Source organism: Betta splendens, chromosome 10 (assembly GCF_900634795.4).
Source record: "Betta splendens chromosome 10, fBetSpl5.4, whole genome shotgun sequence".
Taxonomy (NCBI): domain Eukaryota; kingdom Metazoa; phylum Chordata; class Actinopteri; order Anabantiformes; family Osphronemidae; genus Betta; species Betta splendens.
The window spans coordinates 17359607-17377280 of record NC_040890.2 but is presented as its reverse complement, the minus strand read 5'-3'; the positions used below and the strand labels follow the sequence as shown (position 1 = coordinate 17377280).

The 17674-nt window shown below is 49.6% G+C and overlaps 1 protein-coding gene across 1 annotated transcript in view; it reads left to right on the top strand.

The window, feature by feature from the left end:
• Nucleotides 1-6962, top strand: part of pdgfc (platelet derived growth factor c) — a 35327-nt gene extending 28365 nt beyond the window's left edge. The window contains exons 4-6 of the mRNA XM_029165741.3: nt 5004-5211; nt 5302-5519; nt 5971-6962. Coding sequence (XP_029021574.1) covers nt 5004-5211; nt 5302-5519; nt 5971-6084 — 540 coding nt within the window. The 3' untranslated portion in view covers nt 6085-6962. The remainder of the gene's footprint in view (nt 1-5003; nt 5212-5301; nt 5520-5970) is intronic.
• The last annotated feature ends 10712 nt before the right edge of the window (nt 6963-17674 follow it).

Below are 17674 nucleotides of genomic sequence, written 5' to 3'. Positions count from 1 at the left end.
TCAAAATAACTGATACATCTGCCAGTTATTGTTGGTGTGGAACCATCTCCCCTCTGAACCCGAGCTGTAGCCGCAGATCCAGTCAGACGAGTTTGACAGATGAGGGGTCTCAGTGTCACTGATGGTGTTGCTTGGCACTAAACAGGAAAAAATAAGTGGCTTTACATTCACAGAGAGCTCCTCTGACCCCCGGGGGGATTCATCCAAGCTGCTGAAATGAAAGGAGGAATCAAGAGACAGAAGTGCGTTTTGTGAGGAAAATTGCCAGACTGTTATTTGTCTCCTTGGTTTTCTGCTCATCTGAGTGGGAGTCGTGTCTTTTACAGCTTCTTATCTGACAGACACATTGTTTCGTTCTATAATTCTGCTGTATTCATCTTATTGTACATTTGTGCCGGGCTCATTGCAGATGAGGGAACGTTACCTTTTCAGTAACTGATGAAGGTTCCTGAGTTGAAAGGTTCCTGAAGGTTCCGTGTGCATGTCTTGGTCCCGGTTCCTCCCACTTTCTCGCGTTCTTCCCCTCCCTCGACTCCAAGACCACACACAGAGGATCCACTCGTCCCCGAAATAAACCGAAGAGACGCCGCCGTGTTTTAACCTGTCACGTCTCAGCTCCGTTCACTTGGCTTAAGTAAACAGCCCTGCTCCTTATTAATCCCTAATAGCCTGCAGCTCCAGTAGCCGACCGAGGCCTCCGATGACACGCCGGCTTTTCTCTGCCACTTTTACATCACACTCAAAACTTTTACTTCTTTTATTCCTCATAAACATCATTATTGTTTTGCTTAGTCAACTTTAAAGTGCTTTAATGAGCAGCTATGAGAGCGGGGCTGCGGCTCAGGTGACTCACACAGAACTGGATTTGACAAAATAAAGAGCCAGCGCGTCCCATAGTTTTTCGCCCATATTTTCCATCAACAGAATGCAGCGAGACACAAACAAGGCCTGGCCTCATCTACTGTAATAAAGATGGATTCGTCCAATAAGGGACGATCACAGAGACTGACTCAGGCGTCCCTAAAGTAAGATCAGGGATCAGGCAGTTTTTATTTAAGACGCAGATGTGCTATAATATTATTTTTAAAAGGATCCCAGTTACAGTTCCTAGGACAGTTCTACAGACATTTATCACTAAACACGGTCTAATTGAATCCCATCGATGGCACACATCTTAGAATTCATAGTTCAAAGTCCAAAATCTAACTTGATGGAGCAAGAGACAGAGTTTGTGTTTTGTCGCCCAACGATGGAAGGTGTGGAAACCCTGAGGAGGGAAAAGGAAGCGTTGCCCTGTGCGTTCAGTCAGACTTCCCTTTGAACTTTCCCCCGACGAGGAGGAGCGCTAGAACAGCGGCGCTCTGTTTCCTCTGTGGTGAACCAGCAGCTACTGGAGCCCCACGCCACGCAGGGGCCAGCGCTTTGGTTTATATTTAAACAAGCAATGAGTCCTCCCCACCACTTCCATGGCCTGGAAGGGGGGAAAAACAAGACACGGCCTGTAATTCAGGAAGAGACTTTAGGAAAAACTGAAAGGGTGGAGGTAAACAAGCTGTTAAAACACGGAGCGTGAGCGCTGTGGCCTGATGGGAGTTCAACCAGCAAACAGGACGCGTGCCATTGTTTCGCTGAGGCCTTAATCCCAAATTAAGCTGCACGGCTGCCGTCGCTCCTCCACCCAATGACTCCGTCAGGTTTGTCTGGATGACAGCGTGAGCGCCACACATGAAGGTTCATGTTCCGCGCTGGAGGTTCACTGCCGGCGTCGCGGAACACAGGCCCGTTTTTACACCAACCTCAATTGCAGCGTTTGGCGTTGAGCGAGAGCGAGAAACGCTGCTTTCACGCACAGCGGACTTTGTTGCTCGCAGACCTGGCTTGTGCAAGCAAGTGGTTTGCAAGTGCATGTGAAAGGGGAGGTATTGTTGCCCAGGCTTTTCTCAAGAGCCTATTTCAGAATCGCCAGCTGAACCCGTCATTTCAGATACCAGGAATAAGACGCTGTGGCTGAACTTCATGAGAACAAAGAGGGAAACGCAGCCTGAAACCAGGTTCTGTGTTGAGGGCAGGGGGTTCATAACATCTGGTGTGATAACAGGTGTTTGTTTGGATTATTTGCCGTTATCATGCATCAGAAAGCAAGTGCTCCTCTCAGGGCAGACGGTGATATATTTTAAGTCTGAAGTCCTGTACGTATTCACAATATACAACATCAGACAACGCCGCTCTGAGGACAGAGCTCTGAGTTATGGAGCAACATGGTTCTTAGATAATCTTCTGCCTCGGGCCGTTGGCGCAGCTATTTTTAATAAAAGGTTCACATACACTGTGACTAAAAGGAGGCTGTTGTGAGGTGAGGCAGCCAGAACTGCAATTAGGTTCAATACCTGCCGTCGGAGGTGTCGCCACGTTCCAGTTGTCCCAAAACGGGACGTTAGCGTGACTTCATAAAGAGAGGGACGCTCCGTATGTAAAAGTAGCTCACTGACGAAATATGGTACATTACATTTGAAACTTTATGTTGTGTTAAATTAAAGCCCTTCTGTAAAAACTAAACCAAGTGCTTGCGACACTGCCGCCACATGTGGCTGGTGTTCATGCAGCGGAAATACCCTGCAAAACCACCAGTTAAATAGAATATACGAAGCTGAGAGCAGGAGGAAAACAAAAGGTCAAAGGTTAAAACCCAAAGTCAAGGTCTGGAGAAAACAGGTTGTGCTTGTATTTTTGTGAGCTGTAATGACAGACAACAGGTAGTTTGGTGCAGCGATGACTGAGGCTTTGTTTTCATACTGTCAGACGAGCTGACAATGAAAATACCTGCTCCGGGACCTGGGCCGACCTCGGGCTCAGTGGGCCAAGGTGCATCTGTCTTCTGCCTTTGTGTCAGATCAGCTTCCTGTTTCTGAATCAGCTCCGAGGTTTGGTTGAGTCTTAGCTAAACACACGACGTCATGAGCGAGTTATGCTGATTACAAACAGATTTGAACCGTTTGCTACTGAGACTGCTCGTATGTGGTTCAGCGGCTCTGAGCTGGGGCTTATTCTTCCTCTTATTCTTCAGCTTCAACGTGTCTTCAGCGTAAATCTGTGGGAACAGACGCCGCTTTAAATGAACGCCGCTCCATTTAATTCTCATCCGATCCTCATAGCTTCATTCGCGTCGCGTGGATGTGTCTCTGAAGAGTTACGACGCCTCCTAATGTGAAGCTGAGCTCTCACAGAGCCACTAATTGAGGAAGTGTTGCACCGTCCCACATTCACAAGCTGTTAATGACTTGCAGCCGCCGCCGAGGCCGTTCGTCGGCAGCTTCTGCTCCGAGAAGGAGCTGCTCCCTCAGTATTTCATTCACAGTTACAGGTTTTTCTTATAATAACCCAGAAATGTGCCCCAACTGATATTAGGGCAAACTCAGAGCTGTGGGACCCAGCTGTGTGTCTGTGGTGCAGCCATAACAAACCTCTGGCATCGAATAGTGTTGACGACTCTGGGTGTTTCCTCTTATTCAGTGATTTGTCTTCATTGTGATTCATGCCTGTGAGCCTTTGTTATCTGCCTTTTGGTGAAGTGAACACTTCCACAGCCACATGACTCCCAACATTCTTAGAGGAAGCAGCAAATAAGGATTTAAACACAAATTCTTGCTGTGTCAATCATTGGAAGCGTCTTCCTTCTCTATCCCCCGTTTCTCCCTGGATTCCTTTGTAATTCATCCCTAGAAGTCATGAAAGGGAAGCCACAGATTCCAGGCATTTCTGCTTCTCCGACAAAGTCCCGACTCCAGCAGCCAAATGTTTCCAATGCGCCGCGAGCTGCATTTCCTGCACGTGTCACAATGTTGCTTTCGAGCTGTCAGTCACACGAGATTAGAGAGAGCGGTGATCTGACATGTTGGACAAACCCGGCATCACAGCACTGAAAGCTTTTACAGATTAGCCCCTTCTCCCGTGGGAAGACCAGCACCCCGGGTATCAATCTTCTTTGTGACTGCGCTGCAGCCTGCGGTGGTCGGGAGCGTAAAACAAATAACGCCGGCGCCGGCGCCGCTGCCGCTGCCGGGACCGGCGCCGTTATGCAAAGTGGGCAGAGGAGGTGACAGCGACGTGATCGCATTTGACAACATACAAAATGATGCCATGAATTCACATTTGCCTCTCGCAAGCGAGTGGTACAGTACATTCAGTAGCATAATGCAGCTCATGGGAGTTTGAATAATAATGAAATCTCTGTGAAAAAACAACCAGAGGCCATTTGCGCCAGCAACTTATTACTCTTTGCAAGAAATCCACGAGCCTGAATGCATGTTTTCATTGCTGCCGTGATGACGAAGGTCACCGGTATGTCTGTGGCTGCTGGGGGCACATGACTTACAGCATTGTTTAGTTTGGAGAGGCCGGGGACGCTCAGCGTTTCCACCCTGGTTTGAGTGGAATGTAGGATTCAAAAATTAATTTGGGTTCGGAGGAGCAGCTCTTCCATCAGCTTTCAAATTCAGGCAATCTGCTCCACTCAGGGTGGGAATGACTTTATGCAAAGCAGCCGTCTGGGAGCGTCTGAGGCTCCGGTCACACTTCCACACATTACCGGGTCCAACACTTGGGTCCCAGCTGGTCCACAGTACCGTGGTCCCTGTTTAACCACTGTAGCGTTTAATGACGCTCAGCCCAATTTAAAGCCACTTTTTAGCCTCTTTCTCCTGCTGCAGCTCATCACCGCTGGCCAGGCTGTTTTTTCCATCTCATTTTCTGCTTCGGGGTGAAGGAGGCAGAGGAAGTGACCGTCCGCGTCCCAGCCAGTGGTTTTGGGTGTGGAGGCTGCAGACGTACAGTAGCGTCTCTATGGCCGCGCTTGGGTGGAGATTTCAGTGTTTTCCAGTGCTTCCATCAAAAGCAGAAACCAATCAAAGCTCAGCCTGCCATCTAATATATATTTCTGTTTTTCCATGCAATTCATGCTATGCTCTTCCTGTGCCCCTCTCCATCATCCGCTGCTTTTCCTGCAGAGCCCATCGGAGCCTGAGGCCCCTGCAGGGCTCCCTGCGTCCCTGCCGGGTATTGAGGAGCTGTCGGAGGCTGTGGCAGGACTGAGCACCATGGAGGAGGTCATGAAGTACCTGGAGCCGGAGCGGTGGCAGCTGGATATGGAGGAGCTGTACAAGCCTACGTGGCATGTGCTGGGGAAGTCCTTCCTTCACAACAAGAAAGCCAGAGGTAGGATGGCGATGTTTCACATATTATGTTTATGTTAGAAGTCTCGTGTCTATGCGCTATGATGTGACAAACGTCCCTTTCCCTGTGGAGGCGCTGATCTCAACCTGCTGAGGGAGGAGGTCCAGCTGTACAGCTGCACGCCGCGCAACTTCTCCGTGTCGCTGCGCGAGGAGCTGAGGAGGACGGACGCCATCTTCTGGCCCGGCTGCCTGCTGGTGAAGCGCTGCGGCGGCAACTGCGCCTGCTGCTCCCACCGCTGCTACGACTGCCAGTGCGTCCCCACCAGGGTCACCAAGAAGTACCACGAGGTGAGGATCCGTCTGGGCACAGCACCGAAACCAGATGTGACAGTAGCATCCGCTTCTGTCTGCTAGTTACAGAAACAGGTCTCATACATCACATGACAGGCCGACGAACCAATGGCATGAAAGCACATCATCGTCCAGAAGTTATATTTTGCAGGGCAACAATACTGGCGGTTCAAAATGCGAGAATTCCCCCTTTTGTATAGTTACTGTGACTCACTGCATATTGTGGGAGCCTTTGCTGGAAGCGGTGCTTTCAGGTGTCAGGGGCCTCCATTAATGAGCTTAGGCTGGTGTTACATCCAAACACTGACCCCTGGACACAGATGATACTTTTGTTCCCTGCAGAGGAATCGATCGCGTTCTTCCGGGCCTTGAGTGGGAACGCTGCGTGCCGGGTTCCACGCTTTAATTGGGTTCCACGCTCTAATTGGAGTGCTCTTGGTCTCCGCAGGTTCTGCTGCTGAAGCATCGCAGCGGCGGCCGAGGCCTGCAGAAGTCCATGACGGATGTGCCCTTGGAGCACCACGAGGAGTGCTCCTGCGTGTGCAAAGACGACTGGGACTGACCTCAGACACTGGAATCACTGGGGACGCTACGAAAACGGACCTCTGCGTTCTGAGCGTCGTCCCCTCTGCTTGGAGCTAACAAGATTCTCCCTTCATCCTGTTGTCCTCCCCTAATTGGATGAAGCAGAACAGACTGGACTCTAATAAATCATCTGGATGGATATGATGCTGTGGACACAGTTGTAGAGAGGTCTGGACCGGGAGCTACGTGCGCTGAAGACTCTTTCCCTCCGCTCCTCAGAGATAAGCTGCTCTTGAGGTCTCTTTTAAAGTTCAGCCAGTGTGGGCTGATGGCGCGATGGAACACGGGAGCGTCTTTGTTCAATTCTTTTCTTATATCTAAATGTGAGCTGGCTCCGGCTGCCCTGCTCCCTCTCCTCCTGTATTATTACCGCCAAAGAAAAGAAACTCCTCTTGCTTTGCAGCAGATTTAATCTGTGGTGAAATGCAGCAGCGTATCTCTGATCCACATCACTAAAGAGACTGTATTGTGTGTAGGTTTCATTTCTTTTCTCTGCTAATGCATCTATTTTACCAAAGATTCCCCAGGAGGAGACGAGGGACGCACATGTAGATCCAGCTTCTTTACGTCTCTGCCTTTGTCCCGTCTCTGCCTGGCCTCATGCATTTATTACTACATTTTAAATGTTCATGCGAGATATTTATTGTTTTAATGAATTTGGTCCACGATGTCCTTTCATAATGTTACACTGTGCAGTAGCTGTTAGCCTGCATGTCCATCGCTAATCCAACATTTTCATTGTGTCGTGGATGTTTCTCATTGTTCTTTATGCCAAAGTTATTTATCTTTACTTTTGCACCAACTGTATTTTTCTGCAATGAACATCAACAATAAAGTCGTCCGTTTGTAATTGGAGGCACGGCATTGGGAATGATGAACAGCGGCACACGACACAACATGCAGGTTTCACTTTGTGGAAGATGTGGAAGGAACGTCTTGGTGGTTCCTCATGAATGTCTCCCTCCGCCTCCGAACGGGAGGAACACAGTCCAGAGGAGTGACTCATCAGCAGAAGATGCTGCTCCGTCCTCTCACAGCACAGTTCCTCTTAATTAGCTGAATCATGGAAACACCCTGTGGCCCCACGGCTGCAGCGCGTGCCACATCGCCGCCGGCTGCAGCTGCGAGCGTGTGTTGAACGTTCAGGCCTCTTGTTTCCCGTCTGCCTCTCCAGAATTCACTGCTAATAAAGGCAGAGCGCCAAACACATCCAAAACAAACGCAGTGAAAGAATCTGCAGCTTTGTAAGAAAAGAATGTGAAGAATGTGATGCTGATGTCGATCTTCGCTGAATTTCCATAAAGAGTCCATCAAGTCAGAGTATTTCCCCTCATATATTACATGAAAAGCTTATTCTAATCACCTCCTTGATTCCACCAGCGCCTCATCAGGCGCTGAGTGTTGCTCGCGCTGCCCCTCGGCCATCGGGTCACGCAGGAGGAGCCTCTCATTTGTCCGTCTCACGCTGCTGTCCGGGCCAATTATTCTGATCTAATGTGCGGCCTGGCAGGCATCTGCGGTGACGCCAGATGCTACTGCACGAATCCGCCAGGAACCCGGTGTGGTTCCTATAATATTAAACAGACCGCCGCTCTGTGCAGAGGAAACCTCCCTGCACTGGCACAAGATGTGACACGGTCCAGTGTGTGTGTGTGTGTGTGTGTGTGTGTGTGTGTGTGTGCGTGTGTGTGTGCGTGACGCCCGCACCCGTCACCCGTGTGCCTCAGCTCGGCCGCCGCAGCGTCAGCGCGTGTCTCCCCAAAACAGCAAAGTCAATCAAGACTCAGACGCAGATGTTTCCCTCCTGCCTCCTCCACACATGAGTCATCCCTGCGACAGGCACAACGCGCTCAGCTCCAGCATCACCTCCTACAAACTCATCTCATGAAATCTCAGAATTAGCCTCCAGTCGACTGTCTGCATGAGAAGGAACATACACCTTCACATAAACACACAGGACTGTGTGTTACCATGTCCAGCTTTGGTTCTTTATATCTGGTTCCTTCACAGTTGGACTCATCAGTCGAAGGTGTGTGATTCCAAACATTTCTATAATCTTAGTTTTAGCTCGTTTGCTGTCACAGCTATAAATGCTGTAAACTTTGCTGGGTTCCTGTTGATGGACAGATGTGAAGCTGGTCCCGGTCCTGGCTCCAACTTGTTTGCTGTCCTTTCTGCTTGTTTTGCAGAATATTGAAAACACATTCCATCTGTCACACTCGTCTCGTCCCAGGAGCCCAACAGCCCTCCGGTCCTGTCTCACATCTCAACCAGCAACGCTTTCGCCGGTGGCAGCAACGCGAGGTCTGGAGGTTTCCTCTTATCTCTGCTGACTCTTCCAAACAAAAAAAAACCCTTTAAAATGAATCTCACATCACCATAAAAGGAAAAGAGTAAAACCAGAACAGCTTAAAAATGCTACAGACCCAGTGACTCTGTCCTGTTTTCCGTCCGACGGCTGCATCTGTTTGGACTAATCATCTGCTGCATGGCCCTCGCATTTGAAACCATCCATCTTCTGTAAATTGCTACTGCAGCATGGGAATCGATCGCAACGCGAGGTCGTTTGTAACTGCACCGGGTCTCTGATAACTGACTGATGGGGGAAATATGGACGGCACATCCAGATTAAATCTCCTGCCTCCCTAATTGGTTCATGGCAAAGGGATGGAAAGGCCAAAATGACGGGCGCATGTTATGTTTTGATAATTACAGGGTGCTGCAGCAGCGGTTATCTGCAGCGTGAGGCCCTGAGGTTTGGTGGAGTATTAATCATGGGTCGGGAAATCATTTTCCAAGCATCACAGCAGAGGCAATAGACTGTAGGTTGAATCATTGGACAGATGTCTATGCCTTGGTCTTATTGGGCCGTCTCCTTACGTCTCACCCAGTCCACGCCACTGATGAAAGCTCTTTACTGTACACGCACACTCGTACGTTACCTGAATACGCTTCAAAGTGCTGGAAAGCTCTACACAAGTTACAGTTAGATTCAATAATAGGAAGAAGAAAGGTCACCAGGTGTGAACGATACGATTCACACACGTCTGTCTCGGATTCATCAGGTCCTGCAGCAGGCAAACCATTGATAGCGTGAGGTCCGTCATAGCGCATCACCTGCGATCCACACACACACACACACACACACACACACACACACACACACACACACACACACACACACACACACACACACACACACACACTGGGATTGATGAGCTCTGACAGGCCTCTCGCAGCTGACGCCGTTACTCACACACGTCAAACTCCACCAGTGGCCGGGAGGGAGGCGCGGGCGAGGCGGAGAGCAAGGTCGAACGGCCGATTTTACCAAAATAATTTTTGTCAAAATAAAGTGCTGCTCAATGCGGCGCTAATAAAGAGCTAAATTATTCAACACTGTGCTTTTGTAAAGTGACGTGAAGGGAATTTGATGCATGATTCAAAACACGACCTAGATTCAAAGACAGGCACCAAATAAAAAGTCAAACAGTCAGTGGACATAATAAATTTAAAAGCCTGAAAGAAGAAGGGGTCCTGGGTGACAGAGGTCATGTGATCACCCGAGGTTTGTGGGTAATCCTTCACCAGCAGACGTCCCACACAGAGACAAATCTACGTATCTTCAAGTCAACGAGATTAAAGGAGAAGCGTTGTCGTCGTCAGCTTCACACTGACCGCTCTCGTCCTCCTCCTGCAGCGAGTCCGGACCTGATCCTGAAGCTCCATGTTTAGGATCAGTGTTTAGGATCAGTGTTTAGGATCAGTGTTTAGGATCAGTGTTTAGGATCAGTGTTTAGGACCAATGTTTAGAATCAGTGTTTAGGATCCGTGTTTAGGATCAGTGTTTAGGATCCATGAGGATCCCATCGTGAGCTGAACACGGCTTCTTTGTCGTGCACTCGACAAAGATTGATGGGTTCTAACGCCTCGGTGTGTTTCCTACCGTGCGTGTGCTGCGCTGTTTGTACCACATCCTACCAGACGACTCCTGACTTTAATAAAGGCTTAATACAGATGTAAAGAAGCTGAAGCGTCCTTGTGCAAACAGAGGGAGAGCATTGACTTCTTCCCTCGCGTGGTTGAGCCTTCTCCTTGCGTTCGTCCGAACACAGCGGGCGCAGGCGGCCGCCGGTGACTTGTTTTCTTTCCGACATGCCTGGACTTGCCCCGCTGCCTCGCTCGCGGCCGCACTAATGGGCCGAGTCAAAGCGTTTACGCATCCTGTTTTCTTTTGCTGCCGCTCTTTGAGGGTCACAGACCACATGTGAGGCCCAACACAGGTCCCAGTCAGCCGCCCGCTAAATGTCCCATTCATGTGCAGGCGCTGCCGAGCCCGGCCCAAAAAAAGAGGCCTCCACTGATGTGGTCGCTGGGAAAAAACACCGCGGATGGGCTCAGTTTTCACTCCGGGACCGAAGGTGTACGGATTTATAGTAGGAAGTCGCTCCGGCCGCTTTCCCGCAGTCGCCGAGTCATTGATCTTCTGGACAAGCTCAACACAACATTGCTCCTAATTAAGAAAGGTCCCAGCAACTCCCAGCATCGGAGCATTCACTGCTGAGGGCTGATCTAAAGCAAACCTTTGTCCTGCTAGAAACAGACGAGCACTCTGTCCCGACCGGGAATTAAACATAGCCTGATTTATTCAATGAGCGGCGCTGAGCTGGGGCCGAGCGAGGCCGCGTATCTGCGTCTCTCTCCCACGAACAAGCATTTCAAATTAAGTCCTGAGTGGAGCTAAAATAAACTCCCCCGTCGCACAACGCTGTAAACACAGAGCGACTGGTGTCCTTTTAGGGAAGAACGGCTGGCGTTTGAGCGCAGCCGCCGCTTCGTCCGTGCAGCGTAAAGGCGGCAGCGTGCGCTTTGAAGCGCCCTCGCGGCCGCGTCTGATGCCAAGCGTTTGTCTGCCTTCTAATCTGTGAACCGTGCCGTGCCCTCGGACGGTACATTTTCCCTGTTGACTTTATGTTCTGTGGTGGCATTTCATCCGCCGGTGCCGGTGCCGGCCCGGCCCGGTCCTGGGGGGGGGGGGGGGGGGGGGGCGCTGGCTTTGAGCGCCATCTGAGCGAGTGGTGAGGGAGACGTGCGCAGGGACGTTACGGAGCCGCATGGCGCATGGTTTGGAGCGAGCGCGGGCCCGACCTCATTCCTCAAACACGTCCTCAGTCAGCGCCGGGTCTCAGCTCCTTCTGCCACCGGTCACTGGGCTGTGGCTTCACTGCTTCTGTCGGACCGGGCCGACTCTGCAGACCCGTCGCTGCTCTGGGACTCGGCTATTGTTTAAGTGTACATTCTTTCCATCGAATGCAACTGAGGCCTCGGAGAGAGTTCCCATTGTTCCATGTGATGTCTGCAAACACTCCCTGATATTAGATGTGGAGCAGCCGCGTGTCCTCAGGCGACTGAGCGCTGGGGCCGCACGGCTGATTACTGCAATCTCCAGATCGAACCGGCTCGAGGTAAGTTACGCGGCGGCGCTGGAGCGCGTGCAGGCGGACGCGCTTCCATATTAAATGACCAGGACTCGCTCCACGTCATGCTTCAGAACAGGCTGAGACGTGGATGAAGGGAAGCGCCGCTGCCGCCGAAACCGTTGCATCACGTTTCTGATCACTTCAGTAAACGCTGCCCTCCATGGAAACAACTGTTAGAACCTGTCGAAGGAGCTCATGATGTAACAGAATGAGCTTTAATCTAAACGTGTGCTTGGTACAAAGGGCTCTGCATGAGGCTTTTTTTGTATTAATCCTATAATAACGGCTGTGGTTTTTCTAATATAAATGTCTTTGAAGTCTGACTCAGATAAGATCAAACATTCTAATATAAAAATTGCAAAATGTTCAAAAATAGAAGGCATTAAAAAACACGCCCACCGATCCGCTGCCTGAAAAGGAATCAAAGCCTCCTCGTGTCCCCAGGTGTCGGTGGAACAGGTTAAAGCAGGAGGAGGAGGCTGCGCTGCGTCTGACAGAAATCACGTCTCTGCCACAATTAACCTTTTCTCAAACAAAGAGAGCTTCTCGGTTAATGGCCGTGTGATTTGGAAAAGTCTGACGAGCTGGAGGTTAATGAAGGCCACATAAACAAACTGGCTGTTTAATAAGTGAAATGCTTGTGATGTAGACGACAAACAAAGGATGTTTGTTGTTTTTATGACTGTTGGTTCTGTATTTCCCATTTCTACGAGGGTGGATCTTCTCTACAGTAGATTTACGTACAGATGCTTGTCTTTGTGTTCGCGCCTCCTGTGATTTCGCTCTCGGAAGAATCGCTGCTGACTTTAATTCACATTTAGCTCTCGGACCTGACGGGCGGAGCAGCTGTTTGCATCTGAGAGTGAGTACAAAGAAAGTGGCCCTCAGACGAGGCTGCTTTTATTGGCTCCTCAGCGCTGGGCTCGTGGGGGGCTCCGTTGGAGCAGGCATCGCCCGCAGTGTCTCAAATAGCTTGTGAGGTCCTGACTCCGCGTTGGGCCTCACTAGTGAGTGAGGCGGTTTGTAATTATCGCAGCCACAGAACAATTATTTACATTCCATCTAATTGATCAGAGCGTCACCTCCACATGTGTTTGGGGTTTTTACAACTCTTAATGAAGCATGAGGTTATGTTATGTGCTCATTATCGCTGTGGCAGGTGAGAACGGGTGGCAGATGCTTCAAATACTGTCTGGTTTAGTGTCAGTGTCACTTTCACTAGTGTAAAACTACACATTATTCTAACAGACCTTCTCATCTTTACAAGAAGAGAAAAGGAAATGGTCCAGCAACATGAGAAAGAAACGAATAACTGATGATTAGAGAAGCAATATTCAGTTAGATTTTGGAAAGTGTGCTGGATTTATGCAGTCAAGACAGCAGCCTCCTCAGCGCATGTTCGCCCCCTAGCGGCCAGGGGAGGAACTACTAAACTACACCTTTATGCCGAACAACAGATTTTCCTGAAATAATTATGTTTGAAGATTAGAATTCTCACTACACATATGAATATCATGAGATCCTGGTTCTACTGGGGAAATACATGTAAAAAGGACAATATAATATGATCATAGCCAGTCAAATACCTAACAGAAGTGTAAAAAGCTGCACTGTCTGATAACTGTGAAGTTTCTTTTCAGGTTCAGCTTTGCCTGTTTCAGATGTTCTGTTGTTCTATTGGCTCCCTATTTTGCATTCTAAAGGTGTAAAAGACAAGCGCTGATATGAAAATAAAAGAGGAAACACGTAGGCACTGGTGGCCTGCCACTGCTGGCACCGACTCCCAGTGTTTCCACTGGAGATGCCAAATGGTCGCAGGCTGAGCCAAGAGAGAGACGGATGAAGGCGACGGGCCGTGGTGTTCCCACGTCTCTGGTCACAGGAGGTGGACTCTGCAGGGGCACCTGGGAAAACCCGGAGGAGGGTCTCTGATTTGTTCCCTGAGCAGAGCTTCAGCTCGCTCGCTCTGCAAACCTCTGTGGTGCGTTTTCATTTAGATCAAAGGGCCCAGCCCCGATTCCAGGCGTGCAAACACAGCGAAACATCTGCAGCAGAATCCATGATATTTCCCCAGAGGATTTTCCAAGTGGACATATTAAAACAAACTCCCTCATGCTGTCGGGCACACCCCTGACCGCTGCAGCCCTGACCACTGCATGTCCGTGTCAAATACACACACACACACACACACACACATACACACGCACATTCATGCACACACAAACACACACACACACACACACACACACACACACACACACACACACACACACACACACACACACACACACACACACACACACACACAGACACACACACATACACACACACACACACACACACACACACACAGACACACATGCATGTATGCATGCACGCACGCAAGCACACAGGCAGGCACACACATACACACACGGACACACACACATGCACACGCGCGCGCACACACACACACACACACACACACACACGCATACGTGCACACACACACACACACACACACACACACACACACACACACACACACACACACACACACACACACACACATGCTGATTCCATTTAACTCCTTCAAGTGAGCTTTACAGAATATCAAGCAGTATTTTTGCATATTTGAGGAATGATCTCCTTCGTTTTTATCTCTCAGAACATGGACCACAAACATATGTGAATCTTAATTTCTTCTGGCCTTTTTAACAATAATTTACTTGTTGAATGTTAACAAAATTACATGTGTTTTGGCCACTTGACAAGAGAAATCTTGTACATTAACTATTATTAGTTTACATTTAAAGACGTCTGTGGAAAGTTTAGCATGAATGACAAAATCATTCTTTCTTAGAAAAGGGAGAACGGGGTCTTTTTGATAAGGCAAGCAGCGTTTCATGCAGCTGGAGGGATGCGATACTCCGCCTGTCTGTTCAAAGCATCACTTGCTTTTTCTTGGAGATAGTGTTGCTATGGCAATAGCATCAGGGCTCACACACAGGACAGTCTGCTGGTATAAAGTCACCGTATGCAAACATTTCCCTCGGGCAGCACATACGTCAGCGTAAAGCGCTGACTCAGGGCGTAGATGTTGAGAAAAGGGTTGTGATGCCATCATGGTAGGTTTACTGACAGTGGGAACCGGAAGTTCTCCCACTGAGTAATTACACTAGGAAGAGATTTGGACAAATAAAACCTGAGGCTGCACAAACTGTGTCCTATGAAGAAACTAAAAGACGGTTTAAAGTTGCTGTCAACAATCACGCAGATGATTTTGAGCAAATTACAGTTTTCCTTCCAGTCAAATAAAGTAGACCTCAGCTTCAGGGACGCTCAAATTCCAGCATGGACGTGAGGATGCTCCCACTTTGGTAATTAAAACGGAGCCTGTTTATGTTTTTTGAGGCTGCAGCTCCGGTTTGAGCCTCTACAAGTGGTTGCCAGGCAACTGCACTGCCAGCTCCTGCAACCGAAGTCTTTAGCTCAACCTCCTGCAGGAAACTGTCCAAATGTGAGATATTTTATTTAACCTGCCTAAAACCGTCTGTATTAAAAATGACAGGATGCTCGGATAAAAGGAGATAAATGTGTGAAAATGATGCAAACGATTTTGAAGTTTTACTAAGACCCAGCTGCTTTGACGGCTAATGAAGTACTTGCTCTCCTGATGAGGCCGTAGCTGAGATGCGATGACATCACGCATCAGATCTAGTTTATGTTTGCTTTCGTTTTGTTCCGCTCGACTTGGCTCTGGCATTATACAATATTGTGCCGCTGGGTCCGTGGTGAGAGCTAATGCTGTCATTGAAGCGTCTGGGGATCCTCGGGCGTCTGTAAAGACCTGCTGTCGGGTCAGACGATGACTTCCACCCACAGCTTCTCTGCCACCAGTAGGAAACTGAACTGATGCTGCAATAACAGGGATTCCACTTGCTTCACATGCTGCTGTATTGTTAATTCCTGCTTATCTCATACTTTGTCTCAAGTTAAACCCATGCATTAGAATAAGACGTTTGTGATGGGGCATTATTTTTCCTCCCATAAGCCACAACGTGACAATGCGGCAACATAATGAGGCACAGTCCTGCAAAATCCCAAAATAAAAAGGAACGAACGGCAAACGGCTCTTAGGGCAGACGAAGATGAAGCCCCTCTATTTGCAGTCGTGCTGGGAAAGCACCTGTGTAAGCGGAGCCATTATAGAGCCGTTACGAGCCCATTTCCAGGAGATAACTGGAGCGTCCTTTTTCTCCCATGTCATCGCCTCTCGCTTCCACTTCTCTTTGTCTTCACATTTTACACCCTGCTCCCACGACGAAGCGCAGCTGCTTCTATTGTGGCTGCGACCTGACACACGGGTCGCGGGAGGAGACGCGGCCCACGGACGCATCACGCCGCACCGACTCGAATTTCTCGTCCGCGGAGCTAAATGGCGCGTGTCTTAAATTTCTGAGGCTGGAGATTCAGCGCGCAGGGATCGCGTTGCCGAAGTTCCCCCTCTGTGTGCATTATGAGAAGCAGCGTTAAAATAAAGATTAATTACACGGGGACATTCCACGGAGCTGCCATGCAGGCAGCGGCGCATCTCTGACGGAGGAACAGCTGGCTCGCATCCGTCTTCCCTGAGTCAGCTGTTCCAAAAAAGAAGTCCCAGTAGATGAAGCAGCGGCTAAACTTTACGTAGATCTCATTTCATCCAAAGTGCGATAATATGAAACGTTATTGACGTGACACAGCCCTCCCTGTTGCATTGTGAGCGTATGAAAGCGCGACAGGAGCGTCGTCTCGTCCTGTCTTCACCTTCCCGTCCGCGTGGCACGCGGCGATGAATGACAGAAGCTGAATCGCACCACGTGACAGACGCGTCGCCCACAAATCAAGGCCTCTGATCGCGGGAGTAACCGTGGAAAATGGAGCAAAGTGCAAACCTAGCGCAGCCCCGGAGCGCGAGCGCGCGCATGTACGCGCGTGGGCGCCTGATTATCTCCGAGGTGTGTAAATGAGGGAGCGAGAGTGGGAAACAGCAAATGATAGGTGTACCTGTCACGCTAATTGAGTCACGACTGATTTGATCGCGCCGCCGTCGCCAGGCAGTGCTCATCATTCAGCTAAATGAGAGGCAGCTTGATGACATCCATGCGTGAGCGGCGTGCACGTGCTCAGACGGCGGCGCTCGTGCGGCGGCGCTGAGCGACGCCTGGACGGCCGAGGGCTTATTATTAACCTTCCCTAATTCACGTTCAAGTGACCCTTTAGAAGATCACGCTAAAAGCATTAGCCTGAAATAACACTAATCATTACCTCATATGCGGGAAAGTTATCATTAAGTAAACAATGGTGAGCGTCTACAGCCGAACTGGCAGCTCACACAGGTCAATATGCTAATGAGGGAACCACGCAGACAACAATGAGCAGCTGTACTGCAGGGCCTCATGTTACAATGAGGGCATATTGTGCATCTTATATTTGACTGGTCTCTGCCTCCAGCAGCACAGACTCAAGACGAAGCCTGGAAAAGGTACCGGCGTCATTGGACGGAGGCGTCGGAGCCGCTGACTCATGTTTGTACGAGACGCCACAGCTCAGACACTCAAAATACAATAAATCAATAAATGCGAATTTGACTGAATCCATGTGAACGCGAGGTAAATAAAGTTCTGAGTTTTGCAGGCTTTGCTCCAAAGGCAGACCCTGAAATAATGGATGAGAGCGCTCAACGTCGTCCATAACAAATTGTCAAATGTGATACAGGAAATGATGCTAATCTGATGCTTGTGCGGCCGCTCACCCTCATGTTGAATAACAAACCATGGTTTTGCGTCTTTCAGCTCAAGGTCGGCTGCTGAACAGAGCCCTGGGTCACGTTCTCCCCATCCCACACTGCGCTGACATCATCCTCACACTTCCATCCATCCACACCTTGAATTCACCCTCACCAGCGTCAGATGAGCACTTCTTCTGCTTCTCGACCAGTGACAAACCAGTGGTTTGGTCCACTTCCTCCTGGATGAGGACGTCAGGCTCCGAGAAGGGAACGCTGCCACCTAGAGGCGGGCCGTGTTAACACCCAGATGCTGGTTTCCCTTGCAGCCATTTTGT